At 47.6% G+C, this 24,547-nt stretch overlaps 2 protein-coding genes across 2 annotated transcripts in view; one reads left to right on the plus strand and one right to left on the minus strand.

Moving 5' to 3' along the window:
• Positions 1-1,748: 1,748 nt before the first annotated feature.
• On the minus strand, positions 1,749-11,253 carry UBIAD1 (UbiA prenyltransferase domain containing 1). The gene is made up of 2 exons (XM_011000829.3): positions 10,426-11,253; positions 1,749-4,211 (listed from the first exon to the last, which is right to left on the minus strand). The coding sequence occupies exons 1-2, from the start codon at positions 10,952-10,954 to the stop codon at positions 3,724-3,726; spliced, it is 1,017 nt and encodes a 338-aa protein (XP_010999131.1). The 5' UTR covers positions 10,955-11,253; the 3' UTR covers positions 1,749-3,723.
• Positions 11,254-15,340: 4,087 nt separating this feature from the next.
• The window catches only part of MTOR (mechanistic target of rapamycin kinase), a 115,726-nt gene continuing 106,519 nt past the window's right edge, over positions 15,341-24,547 (plus strand). Inside the window, exons 1-6 of the mRNA XM_031464051.2 lie at positions 15,341-15,452; positions 17,363-17,538; positions 18,141-18,249; positions 18,932-19,164; positions 20,478-20,678; positions 21,436-21,570. Of these exons, the coding sequence (XP_031319911.1) occupies positions 17,377-17,538; positions 18,141-18,249; positions 18,932-19,164; positions 20,478-20,678; positions 21,436-21,570 (840 nt within the window). The 5' untranslated portion in view covers positions 15,341-15,452; positions 17,363-17,376. The remainder of the gene's footprint in view (positions 15,453-17,362; positions 17,539-18,140; positions 18,250-18,931; positions 19,165-20,477; positions 20,679-21,435; positions 21,571-24,547) is intronic.

Here is a 24,547-nt window from a genome sequence, read left to right on the forward strand (position 1 = left end):
AACACACACGTGTGTGCGAGTAGAAGTGAAGTTCCTCTAGCTGCTTTTTCACGCTTTCCACAATTCATCTCGTACTGTCAAACGCTTTGCTGAAATCCAAGTGCATTATGTCCATGGCATGCTCTTAAGCTACCACAATTGCTCTATAAGAAACAAGGAACTGGGGTTGGGGAGCGCATGCTTAGCGTGCACGACGTCCTGGGTTCAATCCCCAGTACCTTCATTTTAAAAATAGAAAGAAACTAGAAACTAAGAAGGAAAGATGCCCAGGAATGGGCCAGCCCACCACGTGTGATCTCGACACCACAGGGTGGGCAGGACCCATGCCTTCCTTGTTCTGGACACTATTAATTCCACCTCAGATCATATTAACCGTCATGAAAGCCAAAACTCATCACTGATTCAAACTGAGCTTTGGGCCAGGTTATAGGCTAAGATTTTGGTTTTAATAAAGGAGTAACAGAAGAGCTGGTAAGATAACATTATGATGTTCCCCAGAAAAGGCCAGCACTGAGCTTCTAAAGGCCCCCTGGGTGGGATTTTGTGCAGAGGTCCTACAAGGGGTGGGCAAGGAGGGAAATGCTTTGAGTAGGTGAGGTGGATGAGGTTGTTCATGGAGGAAATGGGAGCTTCCCCAAGACTGGGCAAAAATGGGGAGGGGTGGCAGGGACGAGTGCCCTCCAGGCCCATGGAACTCAGCAAGGAGGGCCACTGTCAGGGCACTTTGAACACTTCTAGAGCAGAGTTATCTAAGAAACAAGGGTGGATTCCCAGGCCGGGCCCCAGCATGAAGGAGCTGGGACACAACCTCACAGATAGTGAGCAGATGGAGCAAGGACCCAGCCAACACCCCCGACTTCTGGCCCCACGGAGGCCCAGGGGTCCTAGGTGGTCCTAGGGAGATGGAAGCAGGCCCAAGAGGTGGCTGCGGCTTAATTTCCAGCCACCCCCACTGGGGAGCAGAATAAATCTGACTCACAGAAATCAAGGCCCGTGATGCTGGACCTCAGAGTCATCGATAAAATTCACACCCACATCTACTGCGGTCGCTCCGTGGACCTTCCTTCTGATGTTACTGAGTTGGCTTTGGACACCCGAGAATGGTGCTTTTTTCATGCTGCATTTTTCCTTTGACACATCAAAGCAGCCTTTTGATTTCCTTTATAAGCTCTTCCTCCAAGGTTTACAAAACCTGCGATTTGGGCTGCCTAATTCCAATCATTAACGACAAGGGTTCAGTGGGCAGGCTCACACATGCAGCTAAAGGCTTCCTTCCCAGCTGACCCCGACACGCTGGCCAGCCAGCCCTCTCCCACAGCTTGCTCGGTCTCCCAAAACTTACCTAATTAGACTGCTATCCACTCTGCATACCTCTGCTTTGTTCATAAGGATATATCATCAGATGCCTAGCAGAAAAGCAAATGCACTCTGTCTGCTGAATGTTCTCAATCTATCAGCACAGTGACTCCATCAAAAAAAAATGAAAGTAGGAAAGGACAAAAGGAAGCAAGGTTAATCCGGCCTTACTGGCTCTTGGCAAAGCCATACTGACTTGGAGGGGTCCCTAATGCCCCTTCCAAGAGCTCATCAAATCTGGTCAAATTCTGCACCAAAGATCAGGAACCCCACCCCCTACTCCCACCGAAAGTCTCTGTGCTGGTCTCCTGAGGTTTATGAATCAGACTTCACAATCAGACAACAGGACAAGAAGTAGGAGGAAAGCAAAGAAAAACTGGAAGCCAGACCACTGATAAAAATATCCTTTTTTTAATTTTTAATTTTCTTTTAATTAACCAGTCTAAAGAAAACCTTCATTGAATCAGGGGATGTATTACAAATTATAGTGACCTGAATATAAAACCTGGCACCAAATTTGGCCTTTTAGAAAGATCTATATATAAAAATATGCATTAAAACCTGCACTGGAACACAGCAGAGGTTAACCGGCACCCCCGAGGGGAGTGCTTACCAAGGTGGCCTGGCCTGTGGACGCAGGGGCTCCTGGTCCTACGACCTCAGAGGTGGGCTTTAAGTGACAATGGCTTGCTCTGAAGAGGAGCCCAAAAAGCTTGTCTTTGAAGGCAGGACTCCTGTGAGCACCAAAATGCCACCAGCCTGGCATAAAACAAAAGTGGTACTGGGGACAAAGGCAGGAGAGGGGCTGTCCTCCTTTCCCTTACAGGCTCTGACCACGATTCGAGGCTTCTGGAACTCTGCAGACAAACCACCTTTAACTTAGGAGGAACTCTTGCAATTTCCAAATACGTTTTTCTCAAGTAAGCTGCCCAATTCTAACTCAAGGAGCCAAATCGTAATTGGCCTGATTTTAAGGATTAAGAGCTAGCTCTCACGTCATTTTCTGCAGGCCAAGACCCCAAAATACCTACCAAAGTGGCCATCACCACAGCAGAAAAGCATAATGGCAGTGCCCGCAGCCTGTTCAGGCTTGGACTCAATGCAACTAAACGATTCTAGCCCAGAAGTCATACTGCCCAGGCAATGAAATGAAAAGCAGCTTCGATCAACGTTGGAATCCTACCCCCCAGGTGCAAACTCTCTGCACAAGGCGACTGAAGCCTTGGGGAGGAAGAGGGTCATTATTGCACATCTGCCTTCAAGGAAGAAGATGCAGCTCCTTCACTGGCAGGCCCATCACTGTGGCTGAACAGGGTCAGGACCGTCTGACCACTGGCTTGTTCACTCACGGAGGAGCTGGTGTCCCTGGTCTGCTCGTCCTGTGGTTCTGCTGAAAGAGGCAACCGTCCCTGATTCGGTTGCTAAGCAGCTGCCCAAACAACAGGGCTCCACGGGTGGGAGACACACAGGTGGGAACCTGGGAGAAGCGGAGGGCAGGCGGAGGGGAGCGCGAGGAAAGGCGAAGGGGCAGGACTTGAAGCAGCCTTGCGGGCTTTAAGCAGCCTGAAAAGACAGCCGGGCCTCTGCAACTTCAGAGCTCTGCGAGTTACTGAAAGGCCTGGGAGTCTTCTTGTTATTCCAGTGGGTTCGACAAAGTCAAGACAGCTGCCCGACCACTTTCTGTCCAAAAGCGGAGCGGATTTTCTCAGCTGCCTCCAGGGTGGGTTTTTTCCCTCCTTCCCAGGCCCCGGCCTCGCTGTTTTGCTGCGGGGTGACCTGGCGCTTTTCCTCAACTGTGGCAATAAGTGAAGTGAAGGACAAAAGTGTCTGAATCACAATTTAGGCAAAAAGCCAGGAGCCAAGTTGGGCTATTAATGAGGGGCTTTCTCTCTCTAGCAGTGGTATTTCAGGACTGCAGTGCTCAGTGTTGGACACCTACTCCTTGTCACCGGGGACCATTACCACATCCTGCCAAACCAAGACAAGAGGGGACACTTCGCTCCATTACTATGGCTCTTTTAGGACAGAAGCCCAAGTCCAGTGGCTCCTTCACAGCCTTAGGGCACCTGAGTCCACATAAAAATGACCTGACAACACCCTCTAGTGGAAATTATAAATAAAACAAGGGTTATGCATCCAATTTACCTTCATCTGATAGCAGAGTAGTTTCAAGAGTCCCCATAGAACAGAATAAAACAACAAAAACAAAACATTCTAAGAATGTGATAATTAAAAAAAAAAAAAAAGATAAGAGTTCACAAGCCGTCCGTAGGCCCCTCACTCCCAAATCACTTCCCTCCTCAGATACTCTGCCTTCAACACACTCTAAGAAAGGGGGACATGTTGTCAGGGGAGCTACTGGTCCCTCTAGAGTTTGGGCAGACTGCCTGCTGGTGCCAGAATGATGCCAAAGACGTAGAAGAGTCCCAGCAGAAGGTTGAGTTTGGCAGTCCTCTGGGGTAGTTTGTTGAAAGTCTGGCTTCGGAACTGTCTCTCAAGGGAGAAGGCCATGGGAATGGTGAGCAGGGGGAGCGCCAGGCTGATGCTGCAGTGCGTGGCCAGGATGCTGAAGATCAGGTAGGGCAGGAAGAGCAGCGTGTTGTAGAGCACGTAGGAGAGAGTGGGGCCGATAAGGATGGCAAGCGTGACGATGCCAGCCTCCCGGTCGGACTCCATGTCCCTGGTGTTGTTGGAATGGAGAATGGCCTCGGTGCTAAGGGCAAGGGGGATGGCGTAGACCAGCGGGAAGACCGCCAGGGACCCCACCTGGACGGCGTAGGCGAACATCACAGCCAGCGGGCCGAAAGTGATGAGGATGACGAGGTCTCCCAGGGCCACGTACTTGAATCCAATTCCTACGGCCAGAAAACCCAGAGAGTCTGTGTGAGATCAAGGGCTGGAAACTGAGGGACTGTCCTTCAGTCAAAAGGCAGGCCCCCCTGGGCTGGGAAGGGTGCATTCTGAGGCTGTGAGGCTGGGCAGCGATTGATTTCCCTCCCCTTCCAGAACAAAATCTGATTTCTTCTCCAATGACCCAGAGGGACAGAAAACACTAATTGTTCAGCAACCCAGTCCAGTCTCGGCATCATCCCCGAGTTTTCCTTCCTGCTGTCCCTCAACAAAGAGCAGGGGGTTCCCAGTCATGCACAGTTCAATGGGGGAGCCGGGAAGGGTCTCACAGGCCTTACGATCCAGAGCTTGGGTTTCTCCCACCCTTCACCGACCCCTCTGCAGGACACCGCTTCTGTTGGTGACACAGAACAGTCCCCTGCAGAAGACCCAGCCCAGCCTCTCACTTCTCTGTATCCTTCCTCCACAACCTCTGGAAGCATCTCCTGGTTTTGAAAAACCCCAGCTAATCTCAGTGAAATTTCAGGGATTCCAAACTCCACATAGAGAAACTAACCCACATAATGAGTAAAACAGCCAAGACAGGGACAGCTTAACACTGCTTCCCCTCTCTGGTTCCCACAAAGTTAAAACACTAAATTGTCCCTCATTTTCCCTCCTGTGCTGCTAATCTACTTCAAATCTTGTCTAATCCACGTCTTTCAAACCTGCCCAGTTTCTCTACCCCAATGCCATGCTCCATCCCGCCTCCCTCCACCCCCAAACCCAGGTCATGGTCATCTCAGGCCTGGAATACTGCGACACCCTCGCAATTGGTCTCTTCCATTCTCATAACCAGCCCCCTCTCCCCCTCCCTAATCTAATCTCCACACTGCAGCCAGAGTGATCCTCTAAAAATACTAAGATGGCCATGCCCCTCCTCCAACATACACCTGAAAACCCATATCAACAAGCTGTCTTCAGGATAAAAGCCACAGATCTTTCATCTGGCCCGGCCCTGCCTCCCTCCTGCCCCACTTTGAGCTTTCCTCCCCTCCCCACACATACTTCCTTCAGTGCCTCAGGACCTTCAGAAACCCCTCACCCAGCCCCTTGCCTGGCTAACCCCTAATCATCCTTTAAGTCTTTAAACACCATTCCTCAGGGCAGCCATCATCAGCCCTAGGCCACATTCGGTCTCCTTGCAGTATGCTTCACAGCACTCTGACTTCCACTTTTTCGAGCTCCATCACACCTCCGATTACTTAATCTCCGTCTTTCCTACTTATCTGTAAGTTTCATGAGGAAAGAGCCTTGTGCCTGGCTTGTTCATAGCTGGCTCCCCAATGCTTGGCACCAAGGCTGAACTGAACACAGAGCTACAGTAACAAGCACCTGGAATTTGGGACCAAAGTCAGGAAAAATGTCTCACTTGGACGGAAACAGCAAAGCAGCAATGGGAAAGGTCAGAGGCATCCTCTCAAAGAGATGGTCCACCCACTTACTGCTAGAGAAGCTTGGGAAACCTCTGATCTAATCAAGCTACTAAGGCATGGCCTCAAGATCAAAAAATTTTAAAAAAACAAAACTGTAAGGTCATCGATTGCACTTGAACAGCCTAAAATGATAAGGGACAATGGTCCGTAGAGGATCTAAAGGCATGGCAGTCAAAGAACAAGATTCAGCCCAAGTTCACCTCCACACAAGTGGCTGAGATTCTTTGGTGCTAAATGACCACCCTTGGTTCCTTGAAATGAGGTGACCCCAAGAAAGGATATAACAAGCATGGTCCCTAACACCCACTAACACATGGCAAACTAATTCTGTACTCCCCAAGCAGTGTTTTGATAAATAATTTGGTTATCTAAGGACACGCCCTCTAGGGGAAAGGTCTCTGAAGCAGCACATAGCTAGGCTCCAGTTTCAAATTAGGAAATTGATGTTTCTTGCAATATCTCACACATTTAGGTGACTGCCACCCCAAAGGAAGATGCCAGGTAGGAATGCTCCCAGCACAGATCTAGCAGGTTTTCCCACCAGTGCCTGCTCTTCTTTTGCTTATTTTCTCAGCTGTCCAAGCAGGCTTCAGGGCTCTGGCTATGGAAGAAAACACAACAGCTCTATAGCCTTGACCTCTGCCTAGAGTACCCAAGAACACCTCCATAGACTGCCTGGCCAAAAACCACGTGAGCAAAGTTGAACAGAAACTTGTACCTGCAAGGATAAGTCCCTGCCCCTCCGTCAACAGACCCAGCACAAAAATCAACCACAAACCTACTCTAGGGATGAGAAAGCTCTGGCAACCTTCTTGAGGTTATCTGAGGCCAGAAAATGACAAAGCCCTTGAGGAGAAAGCCCTGTTTCTGAGTGTCCAACACATGGCCCAAGGCTCCTATGCTCCACCTGATTCAGAGATGTGTCTCACCTGAGAGCTTCTTTTTAGGCACACCCCCTCTCCCAAGACCATCTTCCAAAGGAGCCAGCACAGTGAAACACTGGGCCAGTTCTCCACACAGCAGCCAGGATAAATTCATTAAAACATAAGTCAAAATGTTGGCAAGAATAGGAAGTAACTGGAACTCTCAGGCCTTGCTGGTGGGAACGCAAAAACAGCAAAACCACTTTAGAAAACGCTTTGGCAGCTTCTCATAAAGTTAAACGTCAATTATCCTGTAACCCAGTAATTCGACACCTAAGCATTTACCCAAGAAAAATGAAAACAAATACACACAAAAATACTTGAACATGAATGTTCAGTCATAATAAGCAAAACATGGAAACAATCCAAAAGTCGCTGAACAGGAGAATGGAGACACAAATTGTGGTACGTCCATACAATGGCAACTGCTCAGCAATACAAAGGAAGTCCTGATACACATCACAACGCAATGAATCTCAAAAACCATTTACAGGATCTAGGCCAGGCAAAATGAACCTATGTGAAAGAAATCAGAGTAGTCATTGCCTCTAGACAGGGGTGGGGACAGTGGGGGTGAAGAAGTAGAACAAGGAAGCTTCTGGGGGTGGTGGAAATGTTCTGTACTAGAAGGGTATGGTTAGACAGCCATATGCATTTGTCAACATTCATCAGACTATATAGCACTTAAGTTCCACGCACTTCACCGTATGTCAATTAAATATCAATAAAAGTCAACGTTTAAAAAATCATAAATCAGTACATCATTATTCTGCTCAACACATTTCAATGTCTCCCCATTTGTTCATTCAATAAATACTAAGTACTGACTCCATGCCACACGCTATTCTGGTCACCAAGGGTTAAGGAGAGAACAAAGAAACCAACTTCTCCACCACCAGGGGGTTTACAGTCCAAGGGGAAGATAATTAAGTACTTTACATGGTTAGAATATGTGCTATGAAGAAAATTCAGAGATGGGCAATAGGAAAGATACTATAGAGGAAACATGGGGCAGGCGGTGGGGTGGGAGGGGTTATTTGATTTTTTTTTCAGCTGCTGCAGAAAGCTTTATTGTTTTGTCATTTTAAACAGAGTAGAAAGCAAGTCCTTACTAAGCAGCTGACATCTGAGCAAATGGGTGGAGGTTAGAAAGCAAATCATACACACAGATGTGGGAAGAGCATCCTCAACAGCCAGAAGGGTTGTTGGCTGGAGCACGGTGAGGAGGAGGGCAGGCCAGAGAGTTGGGGGAGGGGGTGTGCAGATAATGCCAGGCTCTAGGGGTCATTATAAAGACTCTGGCCCACTCTGAATGAGATGGGAGCCACTGGAGAGTTTGGAGCAGAGGACTGACGTAGCTACAGGACCACTCTGGCTGTGGATTTGGGAACACCCTGAAAGGGACAAGGGTGGATGCACAGGGGTCCTTAAAGAACCAGCTGCAATAATCGAGGGAGATGACAGTGGTAGCGGTGGGAGGTGATGAGGAGTGGTCAGGTCCCAGGTGCATTTTAGTAGAGTCAACAGGACTTGCTGACGGTCTGGATGTGAGAGGTGAGAAAGCAGAGTCAAGGAGGATGCCCGTGATTTTCAGGCTGAAGAACCAGAAGCATGAAGTCGCCATGAAGTGAGATGCAGAAAGCAGAGGGTAGAGCAGATTTCTTTGTGGAGAAGAACAGGAATTTGGTCCAGACATGTTAAACTTGAGAAGCCTGTGAGACCTCTAAGAGAGGCTGTGAGTAAAAGGTTGGATATGGGTTTGGAGTGTAGTGGTCCGGAGGTAGAAACCTGAGAGCCACCAGCTTAACCGACGGCAACAGAAGCCGTGAAACTAGCTAAAATTCCCAAGGGAGTAGATGGAGCTAGAAGAGGTCCAAGGACCAGGCTTGGAAGCTGGGAGTGAGGAGGAATCAGCGGAGACTGAGGCCCTGTAAGACCAGCATGGTCCAGCCCCTGCCTCCCTCGACAGCTGCATCTTGTCCTCCCTCTTGATCACATTGGCCTTTCGGCAGATCCTAAAAGATGCCAAGCCCCCTCCCCACATCCCTCACTGTTCCATCAGCTCTGGAAGATGCGGCACCCAAAGGAGACTCCAATTCTGCCCCACGGCTGGCTCCTCATCCCTCAAGTTTTAGTTTAAGTGTCACCTCCACCATCACCTTACACATTCTATTTCAGCACCCTGTCGATTTCCTCCATTGAACTTTTTACAACTGGCAGCCAGGACACTGTCGTCTCTTGGTTTTTTCCTTTCTCCTCTAGATGCTCCATCACAGTTCCCTTCATCTTCCTTCTCCTCTCCCCACCTTGTATGGCTGGAGTGGCCCAGGGCTCGGTCCCCATCCCACTCACGTCTCTCAACACTCCCTCCTCAGGGATCTCATTCAGGTGTACAACCTTATCTATGTGTCATGACTCCCAAACATCTCTGCCTCCAGCTCAGACCTCTCCTCTAAACTCAGGACTCATATCCAACTACCAATTTGACATCTCCACTTGCAGATCCACTACATTAAGATGTCCAAAGTCAATTTCCCAATTTTTCCTCCACAAACCTATCTTCATCCTTCTCTCAGTTGACATCAACTCCCATTATCCCAGCTGCTCAGGGCAAAACCTGGGAGTTATGTGTCATTCTTCTGTTTCTCTCCTGCCTCACATTCCATCTACCAGCAAATCCTGTCTACCTGCAAAATATATTTGGAATCTGACTACTTCAAAGTGTCCCTCCCCACTACTCCCACTCTGATCCAAGCCGTCAGACATCTCTCGCCCGGTTTGCTCAACAGCCTCCTCCAGAGTGTTCCTGCTGCTACCCTTGCCCCCTTTATCCATTCTCAGTACCGAAGCCAGAGTGATTCTTTTAAAACACTAAGGCCTAAATAATCTTTGTGCCACCCTGCCCTCCCCAAGCATACTTCTCTTACTTTACCTCCTATTGCTCTCTCATTCATACCCTGGACTCTGTGCTGTTTCCCAAACTTTACATGGACACTCCTGCCTTAAGGCCTTTGGTGACTGCCATTCCAAGATGCTCTTTCTCCAGACAGCTGCTTAGCCAGTCTCACCCGTCACCTCCTACACTCTGATCAAACATTAACCTTTTTGATGAGACCTACGCTAATCAAACTAGTTAATGTACTCAGCTCTGTCCTCCTCCTTGCTCTACTTACTTTCTGTTCATACATTGTAATCGGAGTACAAACTTCTCCTGGCTCACCAGGAGATCTCCCAGTTTCCAAAACTCCCACATCTTGGGAACACCCTCAGTGCTGAGCAAACCAGGATGCTGATCATCCTAACTATAATTTACTATTTTTATTTTCTGTCTCTCCTCACAATATATAAAATAACTTTCACAAGGGCAGGGACTTGACTGCTGTGCCGACGTAGAACAGAGCCTGGCACGTAAAAAGTGCCCAGTCAGTGGGGCTTAACCACCTGCCCATCACTACCTTAAATTAGCCTACTGCAAGGAGTCTCCTAGCAGACTGGTTGAAAGTAATTAGGTGTATAATTTGAGCTTTTCAAATTTAATTCCACTAAAATTTGAAACTGTGGTATTATAAGGTATGACCAACAAGTGGAAACAAGACACAAAAAATTTCCATGCATATGAATTATCCCTAACATCCATAAGGCAAGCCGGGATGTTTTGCAAAAAATCCACACGACCCACACATTACAGATTTCACACAGAGTGGCCTAATTCAGAAAATAATCTTTGACACCTCTCTACTAGCCCTAAAACTCCTATGCAAACCGCAATTTCCAGTACATACAACTAAGACCTGCAGCACAGGGAACAGGCAAACTCTTACCTCCTGTGTAGAGAAAGGAGCCAGACAGGCCTCCGAAGTAGATGAGAGCTAAGTGCTCCAGTTTCAGAGTGGACAGGTAGTAGAGGCAAGCAGCACAGACACAGCCCAAGGTGTAGAGGAAGACTCCAAACCGGACAACATCCTGGGGCTCCAAGATTCGGTCCACCAAGGTCCTGTCATCGCTCTTTTTGTGGTCAATGCCCTTGGAAAAGTCATAGTAAGTGTTGACCAAATTGCCAGCCCCGTGCACGGCGAGGACAGCTACGGCACAACCCACCAACAGCCTGGGATCCAGGACGCCCTGGGATCTGTAGGCCAGGGCACTGCCCAGCGCCACCGGGGTGAGTGAGGCACTGAAGCTCCAGGGCCGAAGGGCCAGAACGTAGGAGGCGCACTTCTGCCTCCAGGAGCGCTGGGGGGATCTGTCCTGCTCCGGACAGCCGTTCCCCAGCAGGTCCCTGTCCCCGACCTTGGCCGTCTCTCCTGCGTGGATGTTAATCTTCTCCCCCGGGACCTGCGAGGCCGCCATGAAGGCTGCACGTGGGTGAAGTCAGTGTTAACAGTGAGCCACCCACTGAACAGCGTCGGCGCCGGGACGAGGTGGGACGGGGCGGGGCGGCGGACCTGACCTTCGGTTCCACCCGGGGTCAGGGATGGGGAGGCGGCGGAGCTCGGGGATTGCAGCGAGAGGACCTGCCACCCCACGGGGTCCCGCGGCACCGCCCCGACCTTCTGTCGCCTGGGCGAGGCCAGTCTCCAGACCCCAGCCCCACCCTAGAGCCGCAGGACGAGCCGCGGCCGCCCTCCCGAGGCTGCCGGGGCCGCCATCTTGTGCGCCCTCCTCTGGAGGCCCGCCGGGAAACAAGGGCCGGCCGCACGCGCCGGAGCTGGGGCGGGGGGCGGGGCGCGGGGCGGGGCGGGGCGGGGCAGAGGGCTAGGGGGCGGGGCCTACGCTGGCGCGGGGTTAACCAGAGGGCCAGTCCTTCGCTCGCCGGTGGTCCGCGTCCTGCCGTTGCTCCCGGACTCACTGAAAACACCCTCACTTAGCATCTTAAGAACCGTCACGAATGCGTGTCGCTTTACGACTTACCAAGAGTTTTCACTCACCGAAATAGGACTCATTCATTTTTTTCATGCAACAAGCATTTATTGAGCGCCTACTGTGTGCAACAAGATTTACTGAACACTTGATATTGCACCCAGCATTAAACAAAATGGACAAAAATCAGGGAGTTCACTGAGGGTAATAAGAAAGGTATAATTACACTCCTTCCTTTTTAAATGGGAAAACTGAAACTCTGAAATGGGAAATGATATCTGAGAAATTGTTAGCTTTAATAATAATCACAACAACAACTCGTGCTTTTTGTTGTACAATTACTATACGCCATATACTGTCCTGGCTTTTTATCCATCTGGTAGTTTTTTACTTATTCATACACAGAACTGCCCTCCTTCTCACCCACCAGGTGGCCAGCTTTGTGTCTCCATTGCCCAACTACTGGGAGCGCATGATCCATATTTGAGCTCATTCAGGCTGGAGAGAGCCAACTGTTAAATTTTTAGGAATTTTGTGAGCGGTCACTAAACAAAGCCATTATTAAAAATTAAAGTATACAAATTTACAATTAGATCAATTATATTATAAACCAAAGTACCAAATATTCAAAACTCATTACTTTCTAATTATTTCACTACATTTTACCGTTTATGCTCTTCAGGTAGTTTGTGCCTATCTTATCTGCATTGTGGAAATACTACAAATGATGTGCTACTGCTCATTTCTTTCTCTTCGTTGTTCATTCAGTGACATCCTTTGGTGGTTTGAAATCTGCCATGATGAGAGTATTCATACCACACAAATCAGCAAATGCTTGGAATTAAGAATGTGATGGAGGAAAGTTAACAACGCAGTTTAAATTTAAAAGTGTGTCAACTCTGTGGCTGTGACGTTGTGAGTAGCAGCAGAAATTTGAGGACATGTTCTTCCACTATTAGAAAATTATCCAGTTCAGCAAAGAAGCCACTCATGTCATTGACAAACTAGTGAAGTTCCAACATATCTCTTGATTGTTTCGCTTTCTACATAGTCATTAACATAAAGGAAAATACCAACCAACATTCATGTTGGAACTACACTCATTGGTCGATACAACCATAGGAAGGCTACACGATATCAAAGAAGGCATACTGTTAGAATCAATTCACTATATGGAATTTACAATAAAGAGTATTGTGTGTTTTATTGTTATTTGTAAGTTTTATGCTACACATCCTTTATATCAGCAAAAGTTATAATACACATATAACACATGTGTACACAGGGCTGACTACTTAATTTTGTTGCCCTGTGCAAAATAAAAATGTGGGAACCCTTGTTCAAAAATTATTAAGAATTTCAAGACAGAGCATTCCAACCTCCAACAGGTCACACAATATTAAGCCAGCCTTGTATATGCATACATGCCCCCCTCCCTTCCCAGCTGGTTGTTAGACATTTACAGCTTCATCGCCCAGCACATACTTGCAATGCTGGCCAAACCTGAATATCCTATGCTGCTAAATCAGACAAGAGGAAGTAGATATATTAAAATCCTGGCTCCATCACTTATCACTCTGTGACCCAATCCTCCCAGACATCAGATTACTCATGTACAAAGTGAGAACAATATGACCTAACTCATAGAAATGTTCAGGAATAACAGTAACGATATTTATTGACTCTTCGTATGTGTCACACAGTGTTTTGGGTACTTTGCATGTATTAGCACTTAACCCCTACAACACCGCCTACCGAAGTAGGTACATTATAATCCTTCTAGTTTTATAAATAAGGAAATAGGTACCTAGAGATTGAGTGCTTGCTCATATAGTTAGTAAATGTTGTTGGAGATAAGTTTCAGATTCAGTTAGTTTGACTCCAAGATACTTGTAACTACTACTCTGTGATGTCCACCAAGATGCCTGATACTGTGTACATGCTCAATTAATACTAGTTATTATTTTAACATAATGGATAAGAAAGCGCTTTGTAAACTGAAAAGAGACCTACAAATGTACTGATTACTGTCGCTATAAAATCATCTTTGATTGTTAATTAGAAAACAGGACCATATCACGTTTTAGAGAGACAAAAACCTCATATATTGATGATGGAAATGAAAATTGGTACCTCCCTTACAGAGATGAATTTGACAATATCCATCAAATTACACACGCATTTACCCTCTGACCTTGTAATTCCATTTCTGGGACTTATTTTGTATAACTGCCATATACATATACAAAGGCATTCACTGCAGCATCATTACTAATAGCAAGAATTTGAAAATAACACAGTGTCCATCAATAAAGGACTGGAAATATAAATTATAATATGTCCAAGTAATAGAATACTATTCAGCCATAACAATAACAAAAGAACAAGGAAGCTTTCCATACACTAAGATAGAAAGATCTCCAAGATAGCCTAAAATTTTTAAAAGTGCAGAACACTGTATATAGTGAAACAAAGGGGGAAATAAATAAGAATATATATCTGTTTTGTATTTACATAAAAAGAAACTCTAGGGATACAGGAGAGCTAAGAAGTAGTGAAGGGGCAGGGGTGAGCAAGACTTTTCATGATAAATACAGTTTTTATTTATTTTGATATTTGAATAGTGGATATATTACACATTCAAAAATGTTTAATGATTAAATGTAGAGATACTGAACAAAAATGAAAAATGTGAAATTTAGAGGAACATTTCACAGAAGAATCAATGCAATGAAAAGATTCTAAACGTAAAGTAGTAATCATAACTTTATTTTCTTTTAAAACTGCCAAAGCATTTTGTTGGCCACAGAATGTTAACAAACTTTTTTTTTTTTTTTTTTTGGCAATTTAGGACTTTTGGAAACTTACACTTTTTCAACATTTTAAAAAATTACACAAGTAATTGATGGTAATATATAAAGAAAAAGTATGCCTTCCCCAAACCCCTTATATCTTGGTGGTGTGTATCTTCCCCATGTGAACATAGACATATAAGAAACATACAAATTTTTTAAAGGTTATATTATACTTATATTGTTGTATAACTTGAACTTTTTAACCAAACTGTAAACTCTTTTCTTTCTTAGCAAATATTCATCTACATTATTATTAACGGCGACATTCGTTTTTCTTAATATGAACGCATATTTTATTTAATCGGATTCCTATTGTGAGATGTTTAGGCAATGTTTATTATAACAGACAGTGCTTTTTAAAAAATGAGATGTCAAATTCCATTTTTGCTATTGATTTTAGAAAGGATGCCTTTAAAATGATGCTGCTTTGAAATTACTTATTTACAAGTAGCTCACTTAATTACAACTTAGCCATGGTTTCTCGCGTATGATCAATTTTGGAAAGTGGGGAACTCTAAAAGCGCTTTCAAATGCATATTAAATGTAACAAAAACGAAATCATGGGTGCACAAACAGCACTGTTCGAAATTTTCACGTCTTTTGCTCCAGTTATTACAGCGCGCCAGCGTCGTTCACACGCTGGTCTTGAAGGTTAAGCCGGGTGGGGTCGCGAACCTCCGCCTACTGCCTCGTGGTCCCATCCCGCGGTACCCAGACAGCGGACTTGGAACGGCCGCTGCCCAGATGCAGAGGGGAATTATAGTAGTGATGCACCGGATGTGTGCGTGGAAGTGACTGAAGTCAACTCACAACCGATTGGTTCTCCCGAGAGGACCTAAGCCTCCTTTCGCCTGCCACTGGCCACCGGGTTTGTCTATTTGAATAGTCCCCGCCCCCTGGAGAAGCCGGGTCCCAAAGTCTCACTTCTCCTTAATTACTATTGGTCTGTGTTCCAGTCCATCTTCTTCTTACGCCTGTCGACTGGTCCTTAGGGGTGGGAGCCCGCCCTCCCTCCCGCCCTCCCTCCCGCCCGGCTTAGAGGACAGCGGGGAAGGCGGGTGGTGGGGTCGGGGGCTTGAAGCGGCGGTACCGGCGCTGGCGGCGGCAGCTGAGGCCTTGGCCGAAGCCGCGCGGTGAGTCTGGGGCCTGGCACCGACCCCTCCGGGGCGGCGGAACGTCCAGACTCACGGGCAACCTGGTCCGTGGGGGGACCCCGGGAAGTTGTCCGTCTGGGACGTGGGGTCCGCTCAATTCTGGACCCACAGACTTGGGCCCCGCCTGCGCTCTTGACCCTCACCCCGCGAGGCAACGCCCACCTTCTCCCGGACCCCCAGGAAACCCTCGGACCCTTTAGCCTGCCGTGCGCAGAGACTGGCGCTAGGAAGGCCGGCCCATCACTGTATTGCTGCTGCGCCTTTGGGTCTCTTTGCCCATCAGTCACCTCTTCTTCTGAGCCACCTACAAATCTACCTCTGAGAGGGCTAACGTCAGTATCAGCCCCTTACACTCCACCCTGGAGACCTCTCAAGGACCCATTCCCCGGAGCTGAGCTCGGCTCCATCCCTGAGTTTCATCCTCTCGGCTTCCCCTGTCCCCATCCCTAGTTTCAGCCACCCAAGTTGAACTTCTGTAAACCTTTGTCAAGACCCTTAAGATATTTAACTTATAGTAGTTTAGTTGAATTCTGCCTGGGGCAGAAGGCCTGTGGGCCTTCCTAGTAAAGATATGCTGGTTCCTTCCTGAGACTGGAAATTCCTTGCCAGCCTCTCGGCCTCCTCACAGACAAGCCCACACTCATGTAGTAGTAGTTTCCTCATCAGGAATCCTTGGGCTTCCTCTGCCCTGAAAGGTGACATTTCCTTCTGGCACTGGAGTATTTAAAAGTTTTTCAGAACCAATTCTTCGCAGTTTTTTCCTCTGCATTTCACAGATTCTTTAAAAAAACAAAGAATTTTGAAATTTTGATTTTCTAGTATAATCTGGACATACCTGGGATGGGTATCTATGTTACTGCATAGCATTCTGGGCTGAGCTGTTTTATGGCCACTTTATTGTGGCTGCCTGATTGTTTGCATTCCCCCTCCCCCCAGACTGTAAACTTATTGAGGGAAGGGACAGTACATAATTTGAGGAATGAATGAATGATCTCAGGAACTAATCATTCTCTTTTAGCTCATATTCCAAGCACTGTCCAATACAATAACCATCAGCCACGTGTGGCTTAGAGCACCTGAAATGTGACTAGTCCAAACTGAGATTGCTGTTAAGTGTAAAACGCATACTAGATTTTGGACTCAGTGCCAAAAGAAAAAGAATGGAAAAATATATCAATAATTTTTTTATATTAGTAAGATGTTGAAATGACATTTGGTATATATTGGGTTAAATACAATTGTTAATTTTGCTTCTTTCTTTTTACCTTTTTCAACATGGCTACTAGGAAATTTAAAGTGACATTTGTGACTTGTACTTCTATTGGGCAGTGCTGCCACAGAAATTTCCCTGTTCAAATTGAACTCCTTGAGGAAAGGGGCAATCTTAGGCATGCTTTATTCTACCTCCTCACCTCTAGGACCTGGCACTGTGCTGTGTATATTGTAGTAATAATGATAATAATAGCTATTAAGAACTCACTGTGTGCCTGGCACTGTTTTAAGCACTTTTTAACGTGTGTTAACTCAGTTAATCCTCACATTTAAACCCTGTGAGTCAGGTACTGTTACCCTCCTATTACAGTTGAGGAAACCAAGACATTTTAAGTATCTTCCTCAAGGTGTATAATTTTGGACTGGATTCAAACCCAGGTAGTCTGGCTGTGCACAGCCCATAATGTGACCCTCTCTGCAATGCTGCCTGTTTTAAACCTCAGTCACTGTTGAATGAATCGAGCCTCTGAATATTTTTCGGTGAGGTCTCCCTGCCTTTTTAGGATCCCCAGCCTGACATGGATAGGGTGAGGATCTGTGTTGAGGAGCTGGGGCCCTGCATGAATTGATCGCCATAGTTTGTTATCCAGAATGTTAAACGAAGCTTCTCTCCTAAGAACCTCAGGGCAAGATGCTTGGAACCGGACCTGCCGCCGCCACCACAGCTACCACCACGTCCAGCAACGTGAGCGTTCTGCAGCAGTTCGCCAGTGGCCTGAAGAGCCGGAATGAGGAGACCAGGGCCAAAGCAGCCAAGGAGCTCCAGCACTATGTCACCATGGAGCTGCGCGAGGTTAGGGCCATTCATCGCGGAGTATTTGGGCTGCATGTATTCTTTCTGGTTTAGATTCTTCTGACAGCTAAGTGAGGGTTCAGAGAATGCAAAGTTTCTAGTTTAGAAAGGCACCCAATTTCTCATGTCTGTAGAATGTGCAGGTTCCTTTGCTGCAGTTACACATTTCTGTGGCATTTCCTGTGTTGTGATATTTTAGGTATCAGTGCAGAGTTGGCTGTTTCTTTTTATTTTTTTCTTTTTCATACCACATTCCAGACCTTCGATTCTTTCTGCGTGATAAGAGTAGTTGAGATGGGTTTGAAGAGCTGGTTGCTTTCTAAATAGAGACCAGACTTAAGGGCAGAGACAGCGTCTTGTTTGTTCTTATACCCCTGGTGCTAGTTCGAATCTAGGAGGGAACGTGGCCTTGTTAAATCAACAGATGAATTGCTGTTCCATTTAAAACTACAGAAATGGGCAGTTGCCATGTCATCTTTGGTTTGAATGGTACCTGCCGGCTCCCTCTCAGGGCCTAGTCTTTGGAAGCTACCCCACCACCTTCAGGGAGATACTGGTTTGAATTCAGTTAGAAATTGTTCTGAATACATCTTGTTTTGCAGATGAGTCAAGAGGAGTCTACTCGCTTCTATGATCAACTGAACCATCACATTTTTGAACTAGTTTCCAGCTCAGATGCCAATGAGAGGAAAGGTGGCATCTTGGCCATAGGTAAGGACAGAGTCTCTGGCGCAGTAACAGCTGGGAATCATGGACTGGTCACCTTTGTGTCCATTTCACCCCATGTTTGCTTCTTACTGGATACTTAGTTCATATTTGTTTAATGAATTTTATGAAGCCTTGTGGCTTTTAGGGTGCTTATTCAAATTCTAGCAGCAGTCTTGGGACTTACATGCGGAGCCTCAGAACTGTTAAGTGACTTTTCTAGGGTCAGACGTCATGCCAGAGCTGAGACTGGAAGCCAGCTTTCTTTCCACTACCAAAGTTTTGTGTAAGCTCTGGTTTCTTTGTAGAGCAAAATTTGGCATAGCAGGGCTCACGAATAGGAAAGTAAAGTTGGGGTACAGTGAATAAAAGGCAGGTAATTTTCAACTCCCAGGGACTGGCCATCCATCCTGTGAATTATTATTCAGTCCCAGTCTATTTTTCTTTTCTTCTTGGGAAAACAAATTACATATACTAAAATGAGGTCGTTCTGCTTTATGTAAGTAGTTTGTGGCACAAATATCAAATCTGTTGGTGAAAAGGAAAATTATTTGCATCCTTGCTGTCTGGAAAATGCAGTCTGTGCTTGCAGTAAAAGGCAGGGCTCCCTCACTCACTTTCCTTTGAAGGCAGCGTACTTTCCTGGGCAGCACATGCCCTCCTCACCTCTTGCCTTCCTCTTTCCCAGCCAGCCTCATAGGAGTGGAAGGCGGAAATGCCACCCGAATCGGAAGATTTGCTAACTATCTTCGGAACCTCCTCCCCTCCAATGACCCAGTTGTCATGGAAATGGCGTCCAAAGCCATCGGCCGCCTTGCCATGGCGGGGGACAATTTTACCGCTGAGTATGTGGAGTTTGAGGTGAAACGAGCACTGGAATGGCTGGGTGCTGACCGCAACGAGGGCCGGAGACATGCAGCTGTGAGTGCCTGTGGGGAGGAGACAGCCAGCCTGGGGAGCGGTGGCACCATGCTGATGTGCCCAGGGCCCAGAAAGACACAGAATGAGAGGGGATGCTCCAGGCAAAGGCACTGTGCTCCTCGGTGGCCTTAGGTTCTGTGCTGAATCCCTTTCTATCTTCACTCTGTGCTCCGTACCTGAAAAAGAAACTTAACTTTCTCTTTTGTTGCTTGAGTGGCAGCCCTCTGTGGAGTGCTTATCCTGACCTCCAATTTTCCAGAATCACCAATGTCTCCCAAGAGGTATTGGTGGTACAGTGCTGAGCATAGCTGCCTTCCAAAAATGCCTCCCAAGTAGAAGACACCCCCCAGGCATAGGCAAGAGAAGAAGCTACGAGCTGAAAGGCTTGCAGAGCCCCAGACACCTATGCTGTCTGCATGTGTGGTTTCTTTGTTAGGGTCCCTCCGTGTGCCGTGGGAATATGGAAGCTCTGGGCTGAAGGGCAGGGGAAGTAGATACTCACTGCCCCTGGTGAGAGAGTTGGTCTGCCTTCTCCCAAGCCTTTCCTATTTATTTTTACTCATTTGTGGATTGGTTGGTGCACAGTCCAGACTTCCTCTTTCCCTTTGGCCGTTCTGCATTTGAGGAACTCCTCGTCTGGATACACATCCTCACTGTCCTCCAAGGCTCATCCCTGAAAAAGGATGGTTCAGTGGGCTAGGAATCCAGGCTGTGAGATGCAGGAGAATCTGTCCTTAGGAGAGAGAACTTAGGAATGAATGTGGTGGGAATCAGAAGCTTCAGTTGAATGCTTCCCAGTCAGTTCCCTCTTTAGGGGGCAGCACCATGAGGAGGGAGCCTGCTTGGCTGAGGGGCCCACACTTGGACCCCCGTGCTGCTCCCTAACTCTAACCTAGGGCAACCTCTGACCTTCAGTTTCTCCATGGCTACATGAAAATAATAGTGAGATTAAATATTAAACAGGATTATTCATTCATTCAGTAAGTGTTTATTGAATACTTGCTGTATTCCAGGCACGTCCTAGGTGGCCAGGAGCGCAGCGTACAAAGCATTAAGCATGTCTGCCCTTTCAGAGCTTGTGTTCTAACAGTACCAGCCTTCCGTGTTTCCAAACACCCAGGGATAATGAACACTGAGATGCTTGGTCAGTTTGACCCCCCACCTCAGCCACCCAGGTCCCCAGAATTTTCGAGCTGGAAGATGGGCAGGTGTGCTCTTTCCTGACGTGTATGGGCTCCAGGAGGAGAGGAGGCTGTACTCCTGGAGAACAAAACCGATGCAGGTGAAAGTCCTCCATGTGCCTTTCCTCCCAGGTCCTGGTTCTCCGTGAGCTGGCCATCAGCGTCCCCACCTTCTTCTTCCAGCAAGTGCAGCCCTTCTTTGACAATATTTTTGTGGCTGTGTGGGACCCCAAACAGGCCATCCGCGAGGGAGCTGTTGCCGCCCTTCGTGCCTGTCTGATCCTCACCACCCAGCGTGAGCCGAAGGAGATGCAGAAGCCGCAGTGGTACCGGGTGAGGTGGCAGTTCCCTTCCAGCCCCCAGCGAAGCACTTTTGTGTAGGGTATCACCTGCCCTAAAGGGCAGCACGGGACCCTTGCCACAGAGCAAGTGTCAGGTCTGTTTTGGTCTCAAATGATTTTTTAAGCTCAGCATGAATCAGTAGTTATTTTACTGCGCTTCATGAGGGCACAGGCCCATCGATAGCCGCGCCGTGATTTTATGTACCACTAAGAGTGAAAGTACGATGTCAGTTAAACTGTGACTCACTACCTTCTTAGCAGCAACTACAAGACCCCTCTTTGCAGAGATGTTCAAGTGCAGGAAAATGGGTGTCTCTGCAGCAGCGAAATGCAGTGGATACTGAGGGAGAAAGTGCCGCTCTCTCTCCTCCAGTAGCATGAGTCCTGTGCCAACCGCTGCTGCCGACAGAGCTTACTCAGGAGCCTGGCACTGCGAAGAGAGCCCTGAGCATGGGATTGGAGACCTGGGTTCCAGTCTTGAGTGCTCTGTGACCTTGGACAGGTCAATTAGTTTCTTTGAGCCTCTGTTTTTTGTCTAGTTAGCAGAGGTGGTAATGGTATCTGCTTCATGCTATTGTCATGATGGTTGAAGCTAAATTAAACTAGAGAGCTTGATGAGTTAGTACTGTTGAGACTGGCACAAGGCACTAAACAGGCATGGAAACACATCAGAGCCCCCGTATAGATGGGTGAGTCTGCTTTCTAATTCTGGACATTGGGTAATTAAGGCACTCTCTACCTCTATGTAGCACACGTTTGAAGAAGCAGAGAAAGGGTTTGATGAGACCTTGGCCAAGGAGAAGGGCATGAACCGGGATGATCGGATCCATGGAGCCCTGCTGATCCTCAACGAGCTGGTCCGAATCAGCAGCATGGAGGGAGAGGTGAGAGGCCATGTCCGGGGAGGCCAGGTTTCTCACGTGCCATTCTGTGAGCAAGACAAGGCCAGATCCCTGTCCTGCCAGAGCTGACGTTTTGTAGGGGAAACAGGCAGTAAACAAGTAAATAGGATCATTTCCAAAAAAGTAAATAAGATCATTTCAGATGGCAGCAAGTTCTATGAATGGGGTCAAGGGTAACAGAGGAGGGGGTGGCTCACTCCCTGAGGTGGTGCTACATGCCGTGAAGGAGCCAGCCTTGCAGCGGGCAGGGAGATTGTGTTCTAGGTGGAAACTTCTCGGTGGCAGAAAGAAGGGCAGTGTGGCTGGTGCACCACGAGCAAGGGCAGGTGGGGGGGTGGCGCACTGGCAGGCCTCATGGTTCGTGGTCGGCACTGGCTCCTATTCCCGTCACAGGGGCGAACGTCAGAGATGTGTGCACAGGGGCTGCTGTGATGGCACCGTTTTTAACAGTCATTGGCTGCCTGTGGGGAAGAGCTTGTGGAGAGGCAGGAAGGAGAACAGGGGGACAAGTTAGGAGGTGTGTTAGCTCGAAAAGCAAACATGGGTTTAAAAGTGCAAGGATTGTATTAGGGAAATAGCCTGCGAGAGAAAATGGGGAGGGAGCTGGGAGAGGCTGGGAGAACCGTCAGACTTCAGTACATGTCTGACCCTGAGTGAACAAGAGAGGGAAGAAGAGCTGGGTGGCGGCATTCTAGTCTACCATGCTGAGCCATCACGGGGTCCTCAGGCCAGAGCTGGCCCTCAGAAAAGTCTCGCCTTAGCATTCCTACCATGTTCTGTCATCAGCTAGAAGCAGCCCGTGGAAAGTGTGACCTTGGCCCAAACATGGCCATGTTTCAGAGTGGCAGCTGGGGCCCTTGGTCAGTTACACTCCCTGCAGTTGGAGGTCCCGTTCTCACAGCTGCCACAGGAGGACTCATCATCTGGGTGAGCAACGGTAGCGGCTTCCACTAGCCTTCATAGTGCAGACACTGGGAAGTTGATTTCAGTGTCAGTCCACTGACACTGCATTCAGCGTCTATTTGGGAAGTCGAGCTCCGTCTGTGAGTCTTCCTGTGGGGAGCTAGTTGGTGTGGAAGCTCACCCCAGGGCTTCCTGCTTTAATAGACCCAGTGATCATTTGGTAATGGCTGTGCCCTAGATGTGGGGGCCAGCATGTGCTGCAGTTTGTGGAGAAGCACAGGAATCCGGCTTTGGACCCCCACTCCTCTCTGTACTGTGTGACTTGGGTAAGTTACTTTGCCTGCTCATTTTCCTCAGTTTTAATGGGGATCTTATTTACCTTATTGGGCTAGTGTGAGGTTTCCAAATACAAGTGAAGTACTCAGCACAACACCTGATACCTATAGGACATTCCATAAATCATCCTCAGAGATTTTTTTCACCCAAATATAACGTGGTGCTTTCCACTGTACCCCAGACGGCTCTGGGATCTTCGTTTTCTCTCAGTAAAACAGGACAGTATCGCCTAATGCATAGGTTTAAATGAAATAGCACTTGTAACAGTGCTTTGTAAGTTATAAAGAACTATCCAAATGTAAGGTATTATAATTTCATAATTTTTCCATTCATTCAACAAATACTAATTGAGCACCTACTGTGGGCCAGCTATACCGTGTCCTAAGAGCTAGAATAATGCAGCAGGAAATGAAACATTACATTCTAGCAAGGGGAGACAGACAATACACAAATAAGTAAAAATATATAGTACAGCATATGGTGATAAATGCTCTGGAGTAAAGTAGGGCAGGGAAAGTGGGTAGGGGACGCTAGCATGGATCAAGGATTACATTTTAAAATATGACATTTAAGCACAGTCATGAAGGAGGTGAGAAAAAAGCCATTCATATATCTGAGATGAGTGTTCCAGACAGCTGCTTCCGTAGCCCCAAGGCCCCGCGGCAGGAGCCTGCTGCTTTTTGAGGGTAGCAGGATTGCCGTCGTGACTGAGCTAAGAGGAGAGAGGAGTTGGGAGGTGGGGTCGGAGGAGAGCCTGGGCCAGGGTGGGGGCTCTTCACGTGGGGTCTCAGAAGCCCCTGCACAGATTGTGCATGTGAAGTGGGAAGCTATTACTGGGTTTCGAGCAGCAGAATGATATTTGACTCATGTTTCCAAAGGATCTCCGCCACATTGAAAATGGATTACTGGAGAGGCCAGGGCTGAAGCCAGGAGTGTGGTTAGGAGGAAACAGCGGCGGTCTCAGCAGAGCGCTTCTGGGTCTTGGACCGTATTGGGAGCTGTGGAGGCGCAAGGAGTGGCTGAGTTCTGAGTTTGATATTTGGAGGTCGATGGGAGAGAAAGGAAGGTCAGAGTTTTGGGCCTAAGCAACAGGGAGGATAGAGTCACCATCTACTGAGATGGGAGGAACGGGTTTGGGGTAGAATGTCGGATTTGCTTTGAACATGTGAAGTTTAAGATGCCAGTTGGATGTCTAAATGGAGATACTGAGTGAGAGACATCGATTTGTGAGTCGTTGGCATAGAGATGTTATTTCAAGTCGCGAGACTGGCTGAGAACCCGGGGGAACTAATACAGTTGGAGGAGAGATGGAGGCTGACAACCTGAGATGGGAGGTGAGGACCCAAGAGAGACCGGGAAGGAGCAGCTGGGGGCTGGGGGCTGGGGGCTGCGGTGCCAGGAAAGCTCAGAGTCCAAGGGGCCAAGTGAAGACGAGTTTCAAGGAGGAGGAAATATTAAGTTGGATCAGGTGCTGCAGATAAGTCAGGTGAGGCGGGGACTGAGAATCGGCCGTTAGATTTAGCAGCTTAGGAGTATGGGTGATCTTGACAGGAGTCGTGGACAAGGCTTTCTGAAAAATGAAAACATCTGTGTCGAGAAAAGTTTGGAAGTTTGGAAATAAACTGTTTTATATCTTTCTCAACTTGGACTGTTGGAGGATGAGTTATCAACTAGCCCTTTGAATAGGTAATAGGTGTGAGTTCTCAGCCAGTCAACTTAT

This window comes from Camelus dromedarius, chromosome 14, assembly GCF_036321535.1.
Source record: "Camelus dromedarius isolate mCamDro1 chromosome 14, mCamDro1.pat, whole genome shotgun sequence".
NCBI lineage: Eukaryota > Metazoa > Chordata > Mammalia > Artiodactyla > Camelidae > Camelus > Camelus dromedarius.

Excerpts from the sequence above, each read along its gene's own strand:
- UBIAD1 (XM_011000829.3), bottom strand. The coding sequence starts at position 10,954 with ATGGCGGCCTCGCAGGTCCCGGGGGAGAAGATTAACATCCACGCAGGA. Across the intron at positions 4,212-10,425 it reads CTCCTTTCTCTACACAGGAG|GAATTGGATTCAAGTACGTG; the intron begins GTAAGAGTTTGC and ends TTCTGGCCGTAG.